The 21,153-nt window shown below is 40.0% G+C and overlaps 1 protein-coding gene across 2 annotated transcripts in view; it reads left to right on the top strand.

Annotated features, from left to right (window-relative positions):
• KDM1A (lysine demethylase 1A) overlaps positions 1 to 20,880 on the top strand; it is a 58,853-nt gene extending 37,973 nt beyond the window's left edge. For both annotated transcript variants that reach the window (XM_039231508.1, XM_039231517.1), the window contains 11 exons: positions 7,574 to 7,716; positions 8,073 to 8,163; positions 9,380 to 9,514; positions 10,697 to 10,770; positions 11,446 to 11,557; positions 14,624 to 14,756; positions 16,217 to 16,404; positions 16,836 to 16,950; positions 18,457 to 18,584; positions 19,416 to 19,562; positions 20,370 to 20,880. In XM_039231508.1, coding sequence (XP_039087439.1) covers positions 7,574 to 7,716; positions 8,073 to 8,163; positions 9,380 to 9,514; positions 10,697 to 10,770; positions 11,446 to 11,557; positions 14,624 to 14,756; positions 16,217 to 16,404; positions 16,836 to 16,950; positions 18,457 to 18,584; positions 19,416 to 19,562; positions 20,370 to 20,555 — 1,452 coding nt within the window. In that variant the 3' untranslated portion in view covers positions 20,556 to 20,880. The remainder of the gene's footprint in view (positions 1 to 7,573; positions 7,717 to 8,072; positions 8,164 to 9,379; positions 9,515 to 10,696; positions 10,771 to 11,445; positions 11,558 to 14,623; positions 14,757 to 16,216; positions 16,405 to 16,835; positions 16,951 to 18,456; positions 18,585 to 19,415; positions 19,563 to 20,369) is intronic.
• Positions 20,881 to 21,153: the final 273 nt, after the last annotated feature.

Genomic DNA, 21,153 nt, shown 5'->3' with positions numbered 1-21,153 from the left:
TCAAGGCACATTTGCCAAGGGTAGATAAAGGATAAATTGCTATGGAAGAGCCAAAGGTGGGGGGTGGTGAGAGAGAGACACTCTCTCTGAAAGTGGGAGGGGCAGAATGGGAAGAGATTTGTAGGGAAAAAGCATTTGTGAAAATGGCTTAGGACTTACTGTGGTTGTAGAGGAAGGTTTAAGAGAGGTTTCTTTTTTTATGTTTATTTTGAGAGAGAGCACAAGCACAAGTGAGAGAGAATCCTAAGCAGGCTCCACGCCATCAGCATAGAGCCCAACACGGGACCCCATCCCCTGAACTGTGAGATTACAACCTAAACCAAAATAGAGAACCAGACACTTAACTGACTGAGCCACCCAGGTGGCCCTTTTGGTTTTTTGTTTTGTTCTTACATGTTTACTAGGAGAGGTTTCTGAAGGAGGATGGGATTACACTGGTGAGGGTAAGATATAAAGCTGAAGTTGAGGGTGGAGGGTGTTGTTTACTAGGCTGACTTGTAGATTGGCACTTCAGACAGTTGAGAGCAGATAGGTGTTTTAAGGAGATAAGCAATAATGTAGACAATTGAAATGAAGCAAAGCTTCTGAGGTGAATATTACATTAGTCCTCAAGAAGTAATGGAATCCAAACCAAAGATGATCATTGAGACACGTTTTCTTTTTCTTTAGATTTTCCTGAATTTAGAGCAGGTTTACTTAATCTTTTTAATAGTAAAAATTTTTTTCTAGTGGAAATATGTAGAGAAATGGTTATCTCCTTTCTTGGTATTAGAGGAACTTTAACACATTTTTAAAAACATTTGTTTCCAAACTGTATACCAGTATTCCCCTCCAATGTAGCCTAAGTCAATTTGTTCCTATCTGCTGCAGTAGCTAGAGTAGCAAGGGGGAATCTTCAGGCACTCTCCAATCTAGGAGGAAATTCTTGGCAGCTTTGAGTCTTGTTTGCCTCGAGTTAATCAAACATAAGGCATGTTAATGTTTCTGCATCTTGCTGTCCCCAGTAGTCCAGCCCAGAGTACAAATGGATAGTTTTTAAACAGTAGATTGGCTTTTGGCTTATCGGACAGGCACTAAATTCCTTAATTTTGCTTATAATTGCAAATACGCTTCTTGACTTTAGAAACAGGATTAAATAGGTCAGTTACTTCATTCTCTCATTTTGCAGGGGAAGAATCTAAAGCTGAGACATGGTGTTTGCATAGGGTCATTGTAGTCAGTAAGTTGTAGAATCCAAGATATATTGCCTGATATTCCAGATCAGATTTCCTTACAGGCATTCCTTGTTCTATAGCACTTTGCTTTACTGCACTTTGCAGATATTGCCTCCCCCTCCCCTTTTTAATACAGATTGAAGGTTTGTGGCAACCATGCATAGAGCAAGGATATTGGCACCATTTTCCAGCAACATTTGCTAACTTTGTGTCTCTGTGTCACATCTTGGTAATTCTCACAGTATTTCAAAGTTTTTTATTATTTGTTACAGTAATCTGTGATCAGTGATTATTTATAGCTTACTGAGAACTTGGATGATGGTTAGCACTTTTTTAGCAATAAGGTTGCTAATTAAGGTGTGTACATGTATTTTTAATTAAGGTGTGTACATTGTTCTGTAGACATAATGCTGTTGTTGCACACTTAGACTACAATACTGTGTAAACAACTTTTATATGCACTGGGAAACCAAAAAATTCTGCAGGGAAGACGAGGGCTAGATTAAGTTTGTATAACTCCAGCTGCCTGTGTGTATCAGCTGAGTATCCTCCAAGAGCTTTCTTTTAATAGTTAATTCTAAGGAGGCATCAAAGCCCCCTTAGAGTGGACATTCACTCAGCCATTGATTTTTCTTTAGTAAACTGTTGAATGGAATGGGATTGTCTTCCTCCATTCTTTATGAACAGCCTCAGTACAGAAGAGGGTTATTTAATCGTTCTGTTAATACATAGAAATTAATTCTCATCTTACACAAAGTCAGCAGTTAACTGAGAGTGACAAATATCATTTGTAATACTGTCTTCAGAACATATCCACCATACCCAGTCATTTTGCTGCTATGTGAAAAAACGCATAGCAAGCGGTTTTACTTTGTTAACATGTTATTTTAATCACAATCATAAGAATCCCTGAAAGAGTTCACTTTTTTATTCTCACTGGTTCTGCACTGGCAGCTAAGCTGTTGAGCTTCTGTGTTTGTTTTTGATAGAAGCTTATTTTATGGCTCCAGAGGACTAGAACAAGGGCTTTCTTATTTGGTTCTAACATAGCATATCCCAGTGAATAGAAGTGTCTTCTCAGCCTGTAAGAACAGAGCCAGTACAGCTGCTGCCCTCAGATTGACTGATGATGAAGTTAAACTCTGAACTATGTTGTAACTGAATATGGAGATTAATGGGGAAATAGGGTAATTCATATTTCAGGAATATTTTGGGAGTTACCAGTGAGGATACCAGAAACCTGGATTGTTGGGAAGATGGGAGAACTATAACTATAAATGTTTTCTGTATCTCCTATATACCAACTAGTAACTCAGGGTTACTAGTAATTTAATCAAATTCGTTCAGTGCTATAACATTATGCATTCATTATAAGATCTCTGGTCTCCATTGTGGAGAGGGAGTTGTGTTGTTTTGTTTTTCTTTCTTTCTTTCTTTCTTTCTTTTTTTTTTAACTAAGTGAGGCCTAAAGACTCAGTTACTTGGAGGAACTGATCTTGTCTTCTTGGGAAGGGCTCGACTGTTAGGAGGAAGAAAGATATACTTGACAGGTAACAGTGCTGGGGCTTTTATAAATGCCATTAATTGGGTATACTCAGTACCTACCACAGTTGAGCAGGTTTTCAGCTGTTTTCATATACAGTGATGCTTATTAGGTTAGTTACACTTTTGACACAGTCCTGCTGGCCTGTTCAGTTTTCCTAATCCTTTGTGGAAACAGGTTTGGTATTTTAATGGTAGTTTTTCTTTTACATTATATAAATATAAAAATCTCATGCCTGCCTTTAATGTTTCTAAAGTTGCAAAATAGTTACTTTCCTTTCAAATATAGTTATAATACTGACTTTGCTTTTCCAAACTTTATTAGTTTATTCATTTAATAAATTTACAGAGCACCTCTACTGTGTGCTAAAAACTGCTAGAATGAACTTCTTAGACATGTGTGTGCCTTCTCCACGCAGCTCAGTTACTGGTTTATGAACATCTGTTATTTATATCCCCTAAAGATTTCTTACAAGGTTAAATAAATTTGGGAAGGTACAACCATCTCCATTTTTAGAATCACAGTGAATCTTATTTAGATTAGGAATATACCTATTGTTCTTATTCTCCCTTTAGGGATTATAGCTATATATCATTTCTTTTAGGTAGTTGGGAATCTAAGTTAGAGACTCTTCAGATGTAAATTTTTCTTCCAACTTTTAATAAAGGAACTAATCTTAATCTTTAATCAAAATTTTAGAGGTGCATGGGATTTACTATAGCCTCTTCTGGCTAGATTGAGTCATTACAGCTGTTTTTCATTGTATTACTCTTCGTGAGGATTTCTCTGGCTAAATCAGATTTATCAGTATTTTGGGTGTCTAGAAACTACCTGCCCCTAACTCCATTCTGCTTTGCTGCTAGAGAACTTATGCAGACTGGAAGTAAGAGAAATGGACAGTGTTTTTGAAGACCTACCAAAGAGAGCCCATGATTGACAGTGCAACCAGAGGTAGAACTAAGGAGAGCTGCCGTCCTATGAGAAGAGTTCTTGTAGGATCAGGGGCCTTATCCAGAAAGTTGCTTGGTTCTCCCTGAATTTATTCTACATGGGCTAGATACACAGGCTGCTCTTCCTCCAGCCGTGCTCAGGGAAGCTCCATATAATTTTAACAGGACCAGAGCAATCAAGATTGTACCCATTCAGAGCTGTGAGACTCACCAGATTTTTAGCTTGAAGGAACTGTTTGGAGCCTTTCACAGAGAAATAAATGGCTTGAAAGGTCAGAATCAAAACCTGTTTTTAAAAAATCTGTGTCAAGTGATACCCTTTTTGTTTGATCCTTGGCTAGAAAATGATATCAAAGACCCTTTCCCTTCTTAGTTTGCTGTTAATAGGTTCTTAATATGTTGTAATCCAGCTGCCATCAAACATGGTACTTAGCCTTTTTGCAATCATTTGCTGAGTTGCTTTTCTCAGGATGCAGTTTAAGAAGCTACAATAGAATGTTCGGGTAAACTTAAAATTATTGCAACTTGTTTTTAAAGATTACCAGTATTTCAGTTCCTCCGGTGACATGAAACAGGTACTTAAGGGGTGCCTAGGGGTAGTCAGTTGCTAACGCTCTTTCCATTGTCTGAGCATGTCAAGTAGAACATAACCTGACTAGCTTAATTTTAGTATCAGATTCAAAGTTCAAATATATCAAAAATATTGTTTTTTTTCCCAGTCAGTGTTGACTTCCTAATGGACAAGTATTTGCTATTTTCCAAATATTTCTTAAATTTCAAAATGGAATTTTAAAGTTAATGGGGGAAAAATCCAGGTTTCACAGCCATCCCTGGTCTCTCTGGCAAGTCTTAAAAGTGCTTAACTAGGTGGAAAACGGGTGGGGCCCTAAGTGCTATTTCTCTTATTCTGGAAAGCAGAGTCTCAAATTAGAGCAGTGGACCAGAGATGCAGTCTGTCATCCTGCTGTCAGTCAGACGAGGCAGTAATCTTTTGCTTTGGTGTTTGTTTGTTTGTTTGTTTGTTTGTTTGATTTTGTTCTCATTACTGTTCTATGTTTTTCCTTTTCTGTTTTATTGAGTTTTGCTTTATTCCTCACTGCTTTCTGACACCGTCTCCCTTTACACCCTCACTCCCCCTACCCCCATCCCCCACCAACTGCTTTTCTTTTGCCCATTTATATGCCTTGACTTTCCCATTTTGGTCTCTATACAGTCTGTTTCTTATTTCTCTGGTTGTTGCAGCTTCTGAGCTAACAGAATGCTTCTGTCATGCTATGTGTTTAAAGCCTTGATTTTATTGCTGTCATACAAAACTGAACTTGACGTGGCTGTTGGGCTGTTATTTACAGTTTATTTCTCTCTCTGCTGCACTGGTTAAAAGGACACTGTCAAGGTATTTTTTTTAATAATTTTTCAAATCATTTTCTTCACTGTTTACAGTAACCCATTAAAAGCTTGAAACTTAGATTCTTTCCCTTCCAAAGATCCTCTCCATCATACATTCACACTGGTTTGTTGTTGTAGAGTTGCGCCTATATGTTGGGCTGGTGCCATTTGAGTTTTTGTCATTGAAAGCGCATGTAAAAAGGTTTTTTTGTGGGGAGTGTGGGTGGATTAAAGGAGAAAGTGTTATGAATCAAGTGGGCTGCTCAGCAGATAGAGGGAAGAAACAAAAGGTCAAATTTGGTCCCTCTAACCTTGACAGTGTCCCTTTAAATGTTTCTCTACCACACACCCTGGACCCCAGTTACTGAGCCTGAGTGCTGCATACTTTTTCAGTATGAACTTCCTTATTGTGACTGTCACCCTAGCTACAAAGATTAAAGCTTGTCTGAAGCAAGCCATCCAGTTGACACTGGAAGAGCTTTAATCTGTACCATTTGCACACTTGTGTATTGGCGCATTCTGCCCTATTGCATAGACACATGTGATCTGGTTCCTCTTGTTTCTGTAGCATCCTCTTGCTGGGCATTTTTGAAGCCGCATACAGAAATACCACTATTTTGTACTCCAGGGAAAGCAGTCATGCACATTGCATCAGTGATCAGTTAAGAGCTCCTAACTATATAGACTTTATATTAAAAATATAATTGTTTCCTTATTTAAAGAAGTACCAAATTTAGACTTCCTAGAACTGTCTTTGGTAACATCATTGTAGGAGTTACACCAAGCAAAATTTCAGCATTGTTTTGAGCTGATCTCGATATATGATCCATCATATCATTGAGGAAAAGTAACTGATGAGCAAGTAAATGAAATTCCTGTTAAGAGGTTTCTTCCATCAGCCCTGATGCTGTGGAATCAGAACAAGTAGGGATGTCACTAAGAGCTCCTTTCTTTGGCCATGGAATTGAATGCGTAGGTCAGATTTGTAGAATCCACCAAGTCTTAGGTACCAATCATATATAAAGGGCACCAAGCATCCAAAGCCTGATTGTCTGCCTTAAATTTCTCAGCATAAGCCAGAAGATTCTCAGGGATTTTTATTTCTTGGGCCAAGGGGGATTCTCTGATTCATAAAGATTTCCTGATCACTCTCATCTGTGGCCTTTTAGAATTTGATGCTTTAGAATATGACTCTGATTGAACCCATAGTTATGGTGTCGTATCTAATTCCCAGAGAGAATTGTGGTCCTTTTCCCTTTCTTGTTTTGGTTCAGATTGTTCTTCCCGCTATATTCTTTTGCCACACCGTGGTTCATCCTGCAGTTACTTGTGCAACTCCTCAGTGAAAGAGCATAGACTAGTGCTTTAAAATTGACTGTTTAATTGGAAAGGCAAAAACTAAGGAGTTTGAAATGAGAGTCGTATTACTGTGATGATCTTGTCCACAAGTTACCTCTGAATAAAAGATTACTCCTCCTTGGCCTTAGTGCTTATTAGAACTTTCTTTAATGTTAACCAGTTTTAGGTTGACTGTAAAGTGAAATTCCATATTTTGAATTCCATTTCCAGTTGATGCCCAGTTTATCCTGGCAAGAGATGCTTGCTGTAGGCCTGCTTGCCTTAGATATGCTTTTTCCTTCTTGCTACTACCACAAGTTCAGGAGAGTTGCAGGTGCATTTTACATTTTGCTTAAGAATTAAGCAGTAGCAGAGAGGTTTGTGTCAACTAACTGATGGTATCAGTAGGCAGGGGCACAGTAAGGATTAGGAACATGGTCTTAAAGCTTGATGATCTGCTTTGCAGTCTCCTCTCTTCTTGAACAATAATGAGCCAGACCTGGTACCTCAGTCACTCATAGTCTAAGAGCTTTGGACATTCAACTCTGAACTTAATTGGTGCTGTTAAACACTGTTACCCTGCAAAAGAATGAAGGTGCTGTTGTGTTCTTATTAATGGCCATGAATGTCACTTCTCTTCCCTACTCCCACCTGAAATTCATCTTTGAGGGGAAGGCAATACCTTGGGCTTCTTATTTTTCCATCCTGCCCTTACTCTGGAAGGTCCTCAGGTGTGTTGACACAGTTTTTGTTCTCTGAGACTTCTCCAGTGTGGTGTTTGCATGTTGGCCCAGCTTATCTCAGTGCATGTCAGCTCCAGGACACCCTGTGCTCCACAAAGCTTCAGTTAGCACCAATTAGCACCAGTGTGAATCCTGTGGCTATTAATAGAGGTGGAGTCCCAGCTCTGACAGCTAAATTGGGAGAATAGGAAAATATCAGAGCCAAAACATTTCATACGTCATTTAATGAAATTGACCCCTTCATAGAAAAGAAAGTTTAAATTATTGCCCTCAAAGTTTCCCCCTTTGAGGTACATATTTTGACCTTTTAAAAACTATAGAGCATTTGTGTTTTCATGGATGGTTATTATGTTTTAGCCTTTTTATAAGGACCAACTCTGCTATACTTCGGATTTTCAGGTTCCTAAAGAGAAAGATGAAATGGTAGAGCAGGAGTTTAACCGGTTGCTGGAAGCTACATCTTACCTTAGTCATCAACTAGACTTCAATGTCCTCAATAATAAGCCTGTGTCCCTTGGACAGGCATTGGAAGTTGTCATTCAGTAAGTACTTTGATACTGCTTATTGTATAGTGAATCACATTTAGACATTTGCTGTTTGTGAGTTTTTCAGCAAGTATTATTTGAGCTAGTTTTCACGTGAATTAATTAAATCCCAAAGTAAAACCATTTAAAATAAATGATCTGTAAGGCCCCTCTCAGTTCTAAAATTCATAGCTCTTATGGTACTGAACTATATTTAACATAGCTTAGAAAATAATTTGCCACCAGCTAACTTTCTTGTTCCAAAGTATTAGAAATTTCATTGGGCCTTGATGTCCTTGAATGGTTTTGTTGGGCTCCTGTTTTGTGCTGCAAAGCTGGCTGTGTGGCCAGGGCATGTGTATTATCTCTTCTAGGTTACAAGAAAAACATGTCAAAGATGAGCAGATTGAACATTGGAAGAAGATAGTAAAGACTCAGGAGGAGTTGAAAGAACTTCTTAATAAGGTGAAATTTTGAATTCATAGTTAAAGCTGCATCAGTAGTGGGGGGAAAGCCTTTAGAAGTTTTTAAAGTTTTGTTTTTTGTTTTTTCTTAGAAAATAGTGACTAACAAAAGGCACTGTTTTCATCTTCAGTCTTTCAGTACAATATTATTGGTAAATTTTTGCCAGGGGAAATCGGTCTTTCTCATGTCAGGTTCCCTTTGGCTGTTGCAAAGGTAGCCCAGTGCCCTCTGCTACATTCTGGGATAAAAGGGAGATTAGCTGTGCTGGGGTGAAGTTCCCACTGAGGAAGACAACAAGTCAACAGCCAGGACCATAATTCGTTGCCATGATTACTTTGCTTGAGGTGCCCAATATGGGGATATTCCCCAGTTGTGTGCCTATTGAGGGTTCTTCTTTCCCACCCCTTCCCAGAGGCCCAGCTCCAGACTGGGAGACTATTTGTTTCTCCTGATCCTGCCAGCGGCAAATATAGCATCAGCTTAGGAAGAAAACATGAAGAGGGACAGCCCTGTGGGGAGCTTTTTAATGCAATAATCTTAATGCAGGATGCAAACTGGGTGCATCTTGTGACCAGAGTCTTGCTTCACTCTTTGTCTTGTGTCTTCATCCTGTCAGATGAAGAGGTCTGTGGCACAGCTTCTTCATGGGTTGTAGCATGTGTGAAATGAGCAGAGAAGCTAGAGAATGGCCGGCTGATGGGATAGCTGTAGGGCCCAGTACCATCAGAAACCTGAGAAACTAACATTAGGAATGGCTGTGGGTGGTCCTGTGTGGTGATTTAGCCTTTTACGTAATTTAGAAAACAAATCATAATGATTTGTTTCCCAAAACAGTAAGTTTAACTTAAATTGGTAGTGGGTTTTTTCCCTGGAAATATAAATATAACATATATTGATTTTTATATATATGTTAATATTTATGAATATGATGTGTAATATGTATGTTATATATACTAATGGAACATTCCTGGCTCTCCATTTGTTTTGGAAGACAGATGATCTTACTTCTCTGATAATGATGGGATATCTCTGTGTTGAGCCATACAAGATTTTGTTCCTGTCCTAAAATGTGTAGAAGAGGTATTCAAGAATTCTAAGGACTTGCATCGTAACCTGTTTTGGTATAATAGCAGTTTAGGGGAGAAACGAAAGCCTGTGATTTGGAGATGGATTATATCACTATCTGAAATGGTAACTTTGTATTTTTCCCTCTTAGATGGTAAATTTGAAAGAGAAAATTAAAGAACTCCATCAGCAATACAAAGAAGCATCTGAGGTCAAGCCACCCAGAGATATTACTGCAGAGTTCTTAGTGAAAAGTAAACACAGGGATCTGACTGCCCTGTGCAAGGTGTGGTAAACATACATGCCTAAGTGGTTTTACTTGGAATCCTAAGAAAGAGTATAGATCTAGGAAGTTTTGGAAGAGGGAAAGCAACTAGCTTACAGGTGCCAATGGTAGGAAGGATGCAGGTTTGGTAACAGGAGCCAAGGGGACTAAATGGGTTAGTGTGATTTGAGATCTGCTTTTTCTTTAGGATTTCTACTTTGTTTTCACAATCTCATCCTTTAACTTACTTAAATCTCAGTTTAGCTCCTTATCACAGTTTATCCCTGACAGTTTGGAATAAGGACATGGACATGAACTTCGGTCATTTGGTATCATACTGTTAGATTGAAATCCCTAATTAGTATTTCCTAACCATGGGATCTTAGACTCCTTAATCACCTCGTTGATGATGTGATATTAATACTTCCCAGTTTTAAGGGATCTAAAATGCTTTATCCCAAGAAGATGTGTATACAAACATGTGCATGTGCGTGCACGCGCGCGCGCGCACACACACACACACACACACACACACACACACACACACACTGGAATACTACTCAGCGATGAAAAAGAATGAAATCTTACCATTTGCAACAACGTAGATGGAACTGGAGGGTATTATGCTAAGTGAAATAAGTCAGAGAAAGACATATCGTATGTTTTCATTCATATGTGGAATTTGAAAAACCTAACAGAAGACCATAGGGGAAGGAAAAAAAAATAGTTACAAACAGGGAGATCAAACAGAGGACAAGCTGAGGGTTGATGGAATGAGTAGCAGGGGAAAATGGGTGATGGACCTTGAGGAGGGCCCTTGTTGTGATGAGCACTGGGTGTTGTAAGTGATGAATCATGGGAATCTACTGAAGCCACTGTATACACTGTATGTTAACTAACTTGACAATAAGTTAAATGGAAAAAAAAAATTAAGATGTTTTATCCCATGGTGAGGACATGGTGAATACACAGGAAATGGTAGTTGCTATTCTTTTTCACCCTTATTTGGTAGCTCAGTTGTATGCTATTCTTCATTTCCTCCACCTGCCTGCCCTCTTCTTGCCCTGATCCAGCCTTAAGCTAAGGCACACTTCCGGATATGACCTGGACTGGGATGTGGTCCAGGCCTTACGCTTTGTTGTATAAACAACTAGGTTGGTCTCTGACCCATCAAGGTCAACCTGGTTCTCTTAATTTTACCAGGAATATGATGAATTAGCTGAAACACAAGGAAAGCTAGAAGAAAAACTTCAAGAATTGGAAGCCAATCCCCCAAGGTAAGGATAACATACAGATGTTCAGAAAGATCGCTTTTGCTATTCTGTTATATTTAGAAGGAAAATTAAAAGCACTGTGAGTTTTTATTTATGTCTGGTGAATGGATTGTAATTTTAATGTGTAAGAGTGTCTTAAATACTTAAATATATTGATTTTTTAAAGATAACCTTTCTCCATAAGATCTGATATTTTAATGAAATACATTCTTTGAGTGGGGTAGAAGGTAGTACTATTTTGTTTCCATAATTTTGAGGACTAGGAAAGTATTACACTGTTTCCATTGAATTTTTTGACAGTGAATACTTGTATGCTGATACTGTGCTCCATTGGGCATCTGGCCTCCACATATATATCTCGTCTGTTCTGTAGTTGCGCATGCTACTACCATTCCTGCTTTTAAAAAAAAATCATGCTTTATACAACAAATAAGCTTTTATATGCCAGGTATCGATATGAAGAAGTCTTTTTTTCAGACAAATGAAGCCTGATAGTAATTTGCTTTAGGAAGTGAGCTTGGCACTGCTCTAGGCACCAGTAATAAAGGAGTTTCTTTATAAAAGGCACAGTACCAGGCTTGGGTTCCCTCACAAATATTGAGATCATCCACATCAGCCCACGGAGAATAGTAGTGATGTTCTTTTAATAACCTGTGTCCCTCTCTTTTCATTTTGCAGTGACGTGTATCTCTCATCAAGAGACAGACAGATACTTGATTGGCATTTTGCAAATCTTGAATTTGCTAATGCCACACCTCTCTCTACACTCTCCCTTAAACATTGGGATCAGGTAAGTTTCATTATCCTGTCTTTTGCTGTGTGTGTCTTGGAGTGCTTAGAGAAACCGTTAATTTGTATGTATGTGTTTAAACAGCTTTATTAAGAAGTATAATTTACAGACAGTACAACTTACCTATTTTAAGTGAACAGTTTGAAGTTTTGCCAAACCTGCATGGTCATGAACAACCACCACCACAATCGGGATACAGAGCATGTCCATCCCCTGAAAAGTTCTCTCTCGCTTCTTTGTGGTCAGTCCCTAGCCCTCCCACTCCTGGCCCAAGACAACCTTGATTTGCTTTCTGTTACTATAGTTTTGCTTTTTTAGAACTACATATAAATTGAACCATATGGTATATAATCACACAGAATATAGCCTTTGTGTATACTTAGTATTACCAGTTTTTTAAAATTTAGTCATTCAGATGGGTGTATAATACTCTTTCCTTGTGGTTTTATTTCACATTTCCTGGAAAATGGGTGATATGAAGCATCTTTTCATGTACTTATTGGCCATTCGTATATCACTTCTTGGGTGAAAAGTGTTTAGATCTTTTGCCCATTAAAAAAATATCTGGTTGTCTGACTTATTGAATTGTGTTAAGAATTCATTATGTTCGTTAGATTCTGGATGCAATTCCTTTATCAGGTTTATGTTTTGTAAGTATTTTCTTCCAGTCCACAGCTTCCTTTTTTATTTTCTAAGTAGTACCTTTCAAAGAGCAAAACTTTTTAATTTTAGGAAGTCCGTATTGCTCAACTCTCTTTTAGGCTTTGTGCTTTTTGTATCCCGAAAAATCTTTTGTTTAAACTTAGTTCAGTAGGGGCGCCTGGGTGGCTCAGTCAGTTGAGCGTCCGACTTCAGCTCAGGTCATCTCTCTCTCACGGGTTCGAGCCCCACATCAGGCTCTGTGCTGGCAGCTCAGAGCCTGGAGGTTGCTTCGGATTCTGTGTCTCCCTCTCTTTTTGCCTCTCCCCTGCTCACACTCTGTCTCTCTCAAAATAAACATTAAAAAAAAATTTTTAAACTAGATCACTAATTTTTCTGTTTTTTTTCTTGAAGTTTTATGAACTTAACTCTTACATTAGGTCTGTGACCATTTTGGGTTTTTTTTGTTGTTTTCTTTATGATCCATTTTAATTTTTGTGTACAATGAAAAGTGAGGTTAGGGTTCATATTTTTCCGTATGGTTATCTGATTAATTCTAACACCATCCATTTCTTCATTTGTCTTTGCATCTTTGTTGAAAATCAGTTGACCACATGTGAGACTATTAATGTTTTATTTATTTCTGAGAGAAATATTATTTATTTCTGCACACTTAGTGGTTAAGCAGTACGTTTTAGATCAAGGGTATTTTATGAAATATACGGATTTTTTTTTAAATTTTTAGGTGTTTTTTTATTTCTGAGAGTTAGAGAGACAGCTTGAGCAGGGGAGGGTCAGAGAGAGAGGGAGACACAGAATCTGAAGCAGCTCCAGGCTCTGAGCTGTCAGCACAGAGCCTGACACTGGGCTCGAACCCACGAACCGTGAGATCATGACCTGAGCTGAAGTCGGATGCTTAACTGAATGAACCACCCAGGCGCTCCAAGAATCACCTTATCGATTTTTATAAAAAATACCTCCTGGGATTTTGATTGGTATAGGGATTTGAACATGCTATAGCTCTCCATTTTTTAGGTTTTCTTTAATATTTCTCAGCAGTATTTTAACAGTTTTCAGCGTACAGGTTTTATACATCTTTTGTCGATTTTTTTTTTTTTTTTTTTTTGAGGGAGAGAGGGAATCCCAAGCCGGCTCCGTGCTCAGCACAAAGCCCTGGCATGGGGCTCAATCTCAAAACAGCAAGATCACAACCTGAGCTGGTATCCAGAGTCAGCCGCTCAACCATCTTAGCCACCCAGGCACCCCTTATTGAATTATTCTTAAGTATTTTAAGTGTGAATTACTCTTGAACTGGTGAGAAATCACAGAGCTTTTTAGATCTTAAATGGACTAATCTCTCAATCTCAGACTTTGATCAGACTGAAGACTACGGAAGTCACTATTATATTTTTACTTAGATACTTGCATTTTCATTGTACATTTTCCTAGTAAAATTAGTTTGAATTCTTAATTTTTAGGTTATACCTTCGTATTCTTTAGTATTTGAATTAGAGTGAGGATTGGACTTGTGAGTGGTAAAAATCTTTCAGAATTCCCAGTTTTGTTTTTTTTTCACATAAATACTAAATTAGGCCCTTCCTAGACACTGATTTATCATTTGAAGTTTCAGCATGTACCCATTTGTAATCTTATTAAATTTTGAGTGTTTTGAACTGACTGGTATGAGGAGCAGATGAATCCATTACTAAGTAGTGAGTTCTGCCATCCTGGTATTTTTGTCTAGTTTGAAAGAATCCTGCTATGTTTTCTCCCAGAAATTTCACGAAATTAGAAAATACTGATTAGCCTTTAAGAATTTCTCTATATAGAAAATTTTTCAGTAAATTCAAAGAAATGGGATCATTTTAGGAATTCTTCCAGGTCACATCTTGACTTCTTTACTATATGGATCATCTTGGGCCTTTCTTTATAATCCCAGATTATTTTCATCTGTTTCACCACCTTGAGTTTTAGAAGTCTTCCTCATCTTTCAAACTTGTATGTTTAATAAATAAAAACTGATTTTGCTCTTAGGTAAAAGAAAATTTAATTAGGATGGCGAATCTGATATCCTGTCAAATCTGTAATGCACTCAAAAGCCAAACAAACTAAGCATCTGAATGTACTGAATCATCTTTCTTTGCGAGATCTCAACCCCCCTTTGGATAGTCTGGATTGAGGGGTAGAGTGTAGGGTTGTGAGGAGAAAACTCTCAGATAACGGCCATTAGGGACATTTTAGCATCTTTTCTTTTCCTTCCAGTTTCCTAGGGCATCTGTAGCTGATGACTGAGTGGTGGTTCTTCAGTTTCTGCCTTAGAATATTGACTTTTCTACCAACTGGTGTTTTTCCGTGTTAATCTTCCAGAACTCCATATATTTGGCATAAGTTAAGAAAACATGGATGTGTGTCCTTTTCTCTCTTTAGGATGATGACTTTGAGTTTACTGGCAGCCACCTAACGGTGAGGAATGGCTACTCTTGTGTGCCTGTGGCTTTAGCAGAAGGCCTAGACATTAAATTGAATACAGCGGTGCGGCAGGTTCGGTACACAGCTTCAGGTAGGTCACTACATCGCTAGTAAGATAAACCTCTTACTCTCAAACTGATCATTTGTTGAATTTGACCTACAGAAAAAATGTTTGGTACATTTTCTGATCAAATGTTGTGTAAACTGCCTCCTAATTTTTTAAAAATTTGCATTTACAAAAGAATTGAACCCTTTAGAGGCTCTGACGTTCTGATCCCTTCATTGTGTAAACCAAAAATCTGAGGCAAGTTTTAGAGTTTGCAGTTTGTACGTGAATTAGTTTGATATTGTAACAGTAGCCATTGAGTTTGGATCTCATTTTGCTGAGTGTGTTCTTAAATGCCAAGATTTTTGCCTCTAGACACAGTGGGACCCTACCCCTTGTATTTCACCATCTGCGTCTTGATCTTTGGATCCATTCCTTTATATGTAGGCTAACCGCTCAGACTAGTTTCTGATTCTAGGAATCTGCTAATAAGTTGACTTCAAAGATGGAATTGCCCTGTGATTCCCATGGCAGCTCAGTACTCACTGTTCCTGGTTTCAGGAACTGTTCGGGGTTCAGAGAACCCGCTGTCCACCCACCTTTGGAATTAATAGTCTTTAACTCTTTATGATAGCTAGTCAACCCACTCCCCTCTCCCAGGACCCTCATGACAAGTGGAGATGTGGCCATCAACCTTGCTTGCCCTTCATGGCCCATATTCTAGAACTGCAGAGATTACCACAGATATATATAGATTTTTTATAACCACCGAAGCCGTTTTCCATTAATTTTCCCTTCATATGCAGCTTCTAGCTGATGAGACCTATAGCCTTTCAACAGCCATTTTCAGGCAGGTTAAGAACAGTGAGAAAGTAGACATGAGTTGAGCTTTCATACCAATTTTGAGCTGTTTATATATTTTTTGAAATTATATAAATGGGTATTTATTGAAGGAAAAATCAAAAATGAGGAAAAATAACATTAACCTATTTCCACTGCCTTTTCTGCGGTCTACTTTGAGCTTTATTCCTGCGTCACAGTGCATTCTCAAGAATAGCCTGCTCTGCACCACAGTGTTGTGGTGTCATTCTTCCCTTGTCCTTTAATAAGTCCCTAACCACAGTGGAGAGGTATTGCTTTTATGGTTACAGACCTTTATTCTTAACTTTGGTCTAAATTTACTTCATCCCTGATAAATAATAAGATTCTTCTGTTATTCCAGAAGATCACTAGTGTATCAGGAAGGTAAGATAATGTGGTGGTGGTGAAGATCCAGGACTCTGAAGTTGGACTGTTAGTGTTTGAGTCCTGGCACCTGTTACCCCTGTGGCCTCAGACAAGTTATTTCTCCACTGCCTCAGTTTTCTTCTATAAGAAAATTAATAGAACAGATTTCATAAACTTACGGTAAGAATTATTGGAGATCGTGTGTAGAGTCTACTGTGCACTGAATATTCAGTGTCATCTTTATCACCAGTAAAGTCTTTTCCCTCCAACCTCTCTAGGATGTGAAGTGATAGCTGTGAATACCCGCTCCACAAGCCAAACCTTTATTTATAAATGTGACGCAGTTCTCTGTACCCTTCCCTTGGGTGTGTTGAAGCAGCAGCCACCAGCTGTTCAGTTTGTGCCGCCTCTTCCTGAGTGGAAAACATCCGCAGTCCAAAGGATGGGATTTGGCAACCTTAACAAGGTAACTTGCCCGAGGCGCCTCTCTGCATACCTGCTGTACAAATACCGGTCTTGGTGCCCTCCAGTCAGAGAGCACAGGGCTTTGCGTTTCTGTATGTTTTGCTGTGCTCTCAGCTCTTGTCAGCTCTGTGACATCAGGGGGAGTTGAGGCCTGTCAGTTCTTTCATTTCAGTGCCTAATTATATATAAAGTATCTATGAGGACTTAGTCTTCCAGGATCACTTCTCAAACCCAAGCCTATGAAAACCGAGTTCTACATGTTGTCCTAAGTAATACATTTATAACAGCGATTTCTAGGCTTAGATTGAGAGTGGATTAGAGGAAACATTAATAAGGTCTGAGGAAGAAGTATTTCCTTGTTGAGGCACAGCCCTGCTTAAAGCCATGTTCTTGGAGTTGTGTCATCAGTTCATGTGCTCCTTTTTACACTAGGTGGTGTTGTGTTTTGACCGTGTGTTCTGGGATCCAAGTGTCAATTTGTTTGGGCATGTTGGCAGTACGACTGCCAGCAGAGGTGAACTCTTCCTCTTCTGGAACCTTTATAAAGGTAACTGCTTCCTGGTTTTAATCTTCTTCGTATCCTTACAGGAGTAAAGAATTAGGAATATTCTGGTTTTTTTCACATACATATGTCTTGATTTTTCATTAATTCAACCAACCAGCAATTCCTGAAAATTCTGCCTAGGTGCTGGGGATATGGGGGGGAGGGGGGTAAGCCTGCCTTCAAGGAGCTCACAGACTAGTGGCAAATACAGTAAGGAGGTGAGCAGTCTAGGAACAGAGCTCGTAAGTAGAAGGTCACAGTGAAAGCCCAGAGCGCTGTAAAGAAAACATAAAAAGCCTGGAGGCACAGAACCAGGGAAGCTTCCCCCAAGGTAAAACTTGCATTCCTCATTCTCAGACTTTTGTATCTGACCGAGCCCAGAATCTTTGATCACTTCCTTTAGAATGTATGTATCAAACTCCTACCTCCTGTTTTATGTTCTTCTGTAATTGGATTGTTCTTCTATGCGGTGCTTAAAATATTTATTTTATATATGTGTGTGTATGCATGTATATGAAACTATTTCATGTCTTCTACTTTAGGGCCTCTGTATTTACTGTGGTCTGGGCCTGGGAAGCTTTTATTTTTCTTCTCTTTGTTCCCAACATGGCATACTCTGCCCAGCCTTCAGGTCTTGACCTAAATAAATGCCACTGTTTCAGAGTCCCTTCAGGACACACATACCTCCACTGCCTCAAATCTAAATTAAATCCCTGTAGGGACCCCTGGGTGGCTCATTTCGTTAAGACTCTTGGTTTCAGCTCAGGTCACAATCTCTTGGTTTTGTGAGTTCAAGCCCCACATTGGGCTCTGTGCTGGTAGCATGGAGCCTGTCTGGAATTCTCTCTCTGTCTCTCTGCCCCTCCTGTACTCATACTATCTCTGTCTCTCAAAATAAATAAACTTTCAAAAAATTAAAACAAAAATAAATCCCTGTATTTTCTCTGTAACCTTTTTCTTCATTGCTTTTATCAGTGCATAATTATAGCTATGTGATTATTTCTGCTGCTCTGTGGAGTGTATAATTTAGTTTATAGCTTTGATGTCCCAGTATCTAGTACTGTGTCCTATCACGGAAGTCTGTTACATAAATATTCACCAAATGGGTGGGTAAAGGTGGTGATGGGCTTGGAGGGGCCTGGAATAGTTTAAAGGATGTAGCTCTTGCCCTGGAGTTGTCTAAGGTGGTCAGGGCTAAGGATTCTGTACCTAAATATTGGTTTCCTTAGAAAGGTCTGAAGTTTCATCTTCAAGACTTCTGTATTCCACAAAATTACAAGTGGTTAAGTACGTGAGTCACTTTCCTCACCTATAGTTTGCCAGCTCACTTCTAGGGATGGAATTTAAGTTGCTGTTCCAGAAGCATAACTTGTCTCCAGCACAAGTGTTGCATGTCTGTCCCCTGGTCATCAGATTTCAGGGTGCCTAGAAAGAATGTGGGACCTGACAAAGAGGTTCTTGAGGAAAGTCTGTAGGAGAACCCTGGAATTGTCCTTTCTGTTTCTCTAGCTCCGATACTATTGGCACTAGTGGCAGGAGAAGCTGCCGGCATCATGGAAAACATAAGTGATGATGTGATAGTTGGCCGATGCCTGGCCATCCTCAAAGGGATTTTTGGTAGCAGTGCGGTGCCCCAGGTAAGTAAGTGGGTAGGGGCGAGTGACGTGGGGATCGGGAGTTCACACTAAAGCAGAGTTTGACATGGTCTCTCTACATTGGCCAGGACAGTTTCAGCCAGAACGGACAAGCAGGTGCTGGGTTTACGTGAATGCTGAGGTTGAGAGTCCATGATGTAAGTGTAGGGTTTAGAAAAGCCCCCCAGTAGATGGGCTGGGGAATCGAGGCAGCTATTTGCTTCATATCCCTGCTTGTCCCATCCACTGTGTCCACGTGTGGAGTCCCACCACTCCGCCCTTTTAGACAAAGCAGTCAGACCTCCTTGGGGGCTGCCTGGGTGGCTCAGTCAGTTAAGCGTCTGACTTTAGCTCAGGTCATGATCTCATGGTTCATGAGTTTGAGCCCTTCATTGGGCTCTGTGTGGACAGCTCAGAGCCTGGAGCCTGCTTCGGATTGTTTCTCTGCCCTCTCCCACTCCTGCTCTCTCTCAAAAGTAAACATTAAAAAAAAATCTCTTGGTACTCTTTTTCTATTCTTTAGGCCCACTGAAACACTTTAGATCCTTAGGATTCCTTTGAGAGAAGGCATATTAATGCTTCATGTGAATTAATGAGAGAACAAAAGTTAAGTCCTGGGTAAATCTCTAGATTTCATTGGGCAAGCAACATGGAAACTTAGAAGCCATTTGTGTTGTGTGTCGTATAGCAGCAGCACTCCTCACCTAGCTAGCCTGTGCCTCCTGCCTCTTCATAGCTCTGTTGCGTCCCCACCCACCTCAGCTTTTCCACCTTTCAGAGATGATTGGTTTGTCTTTGTCCTATAGTAACTACTGCTCATGCTTTTTCCTTTAGCCCAAGGAGACTGTGGTGTCTCGCTGGCGTGCTGATCCCTGGGCACGGGGTTCCTATTCATATGTAGCTGCGGGGTCATCTGGAAATGACTATGACTTAATGGCTCAGCCAATCACTCCTGGCCCTTCAATTCCAGGTGCCCCACAGGTGAGAAACTGGCAAACCACCAGGGCGTATTTGGGAAAAAGCCAGTATCCCAGGATTTCAGGGTAAAATTGATGCCGATGATTTTTTTTTTTTAGGTTGGAGCCTTTCAAATAACCAAGGGCAGAGGCACCAGTATTATTTGTCTCTGATTTCTCACATTGTGGCTCTGTAAATCTAGGCAGTCCAAGTTCACAGTGGAAGAGTCCACAGTATAAGCCAGTTTTTTCCTTATTCAAGTTTTTGTCCCTAAAAGACAACATTTTTAACATTGCACCCCATTTTGGAATAGCTCATAGGATTGTTGCAGGGTGTCTCCAGGACATGCCCCTGTGGGTTCCTTACCTAGATGATGCCAGACCCTGCTCCAGAGAGTAGTAAGGCTTCCTCAGGACGCTGTGAACCTGGCTCTCGGGCGGAGAGGCAAAGGTGTTCTGAATAATAACAAATGTTGGATTCTCTATGGTACAGAGTAGTCTGGAACCCCTCTGCCCCAGCAGTGCTGTATGAGGCAAACGAAGCTCTAAAACTGGGTTATCTCCCAGCACTAAATGATTCATAAGAACAGATGCGGTTCTGCATCAGCCTTGGAATAAGGCTGGGCCGAATTTTATTTATTTACTGTTGCATTTCTACTTCTGTCAATTTTGGAATGCCCGCTGTTCAGGGAGACCCTCTTTGGTAAAATGATGGTCTGTGATTGGCAGGGCAGCGTTCAAAGGCCGACAGGAATTTAGCAGTTCAAACACCACAAAAGTGTTGTGTTGGCAAACTCTGATTTTCTCAATTTTTTTTTCTTTCCTGAAACAGCCAATTCCACGACTCTTCTTTGCTGGAGAACATACAATCCGTAACTACCCAGCCACCGTCCATGGTGCTCTGCTGAGCGGGCTGCGAGAAGCAGGAAGGATTGCAGACCAGTTCCTGGGGGCCATGTACACCCTGCCTCGCCAGGCCACACCAGGCGTTCCTGCACAGCAGTCCCCAAGCATGTGAGACCGATGTGGGTTCTGAGGGGAGCAGCCAGTGTGCGTGTCTTTTGCTGTGCAGGCAAAGCTCTTGTAGCAATACTGGATCCCACGGAGAAACTCACTCATTCTCGCATCTGGGCTCCCGTTGAGCTGCTGGAATTCATGATGCCAGGTGGCCAAGGAGGTTGCCTCCTTTGAGTGACTTAGAGCTAGAGAGGCAGTTGTCCGTTAGTGTGGGATTTGGTGTTCTTCCTAAAGACTGAGGTAAGCAAGTGTGGGGAGAGGACATCTTAGTCTCTTGGTGTGTGGTGGTTTTTTATATTTTAAAAATAAAACTTCATATAAAATTAGTCCTATCTTTCATTGTTTGCCCTTGGAGTTCTATACAAGACCCTCTGGAAATGGCAGTGTTATCCATGTTTACATAAGGAAAATATTTATATAAAGGAGAAAAGTGGTTGGGTCAGGTCTGAAGATAGGGTCAAGGGGGCCCCCACAGAAGCAATGGGCTCCCTAATCTGTGGAACTAGAGAGTTTCCTGTTGGGACTGTGGAATGAGACTGTACGCCAAGAGTATGAAGCCATATGTCAAGCATACAGATACTGGGAAACTGTGAATCGTT

The sequence above is a fragment of the Hyaena hyaena genome, unplaced genomic scaffold (assembly GCF_003009895.1).
Source record: "Hyaena hyaena isolate Hyena2069 unplaced genomic scaffold, ASM300989v1 scaffold_3, whole genome shotgun sequence".
NCBI lineage: Eukaryota > Metazoa > Chordata > Mammalia > Carnivora > Hyaenidae > Hyaena > Hyaena hyaena.
Note: the sequence above shows the minus strand (reverse complement) of the source record. Positions and strands in the feature narration are given on the sequence as shown.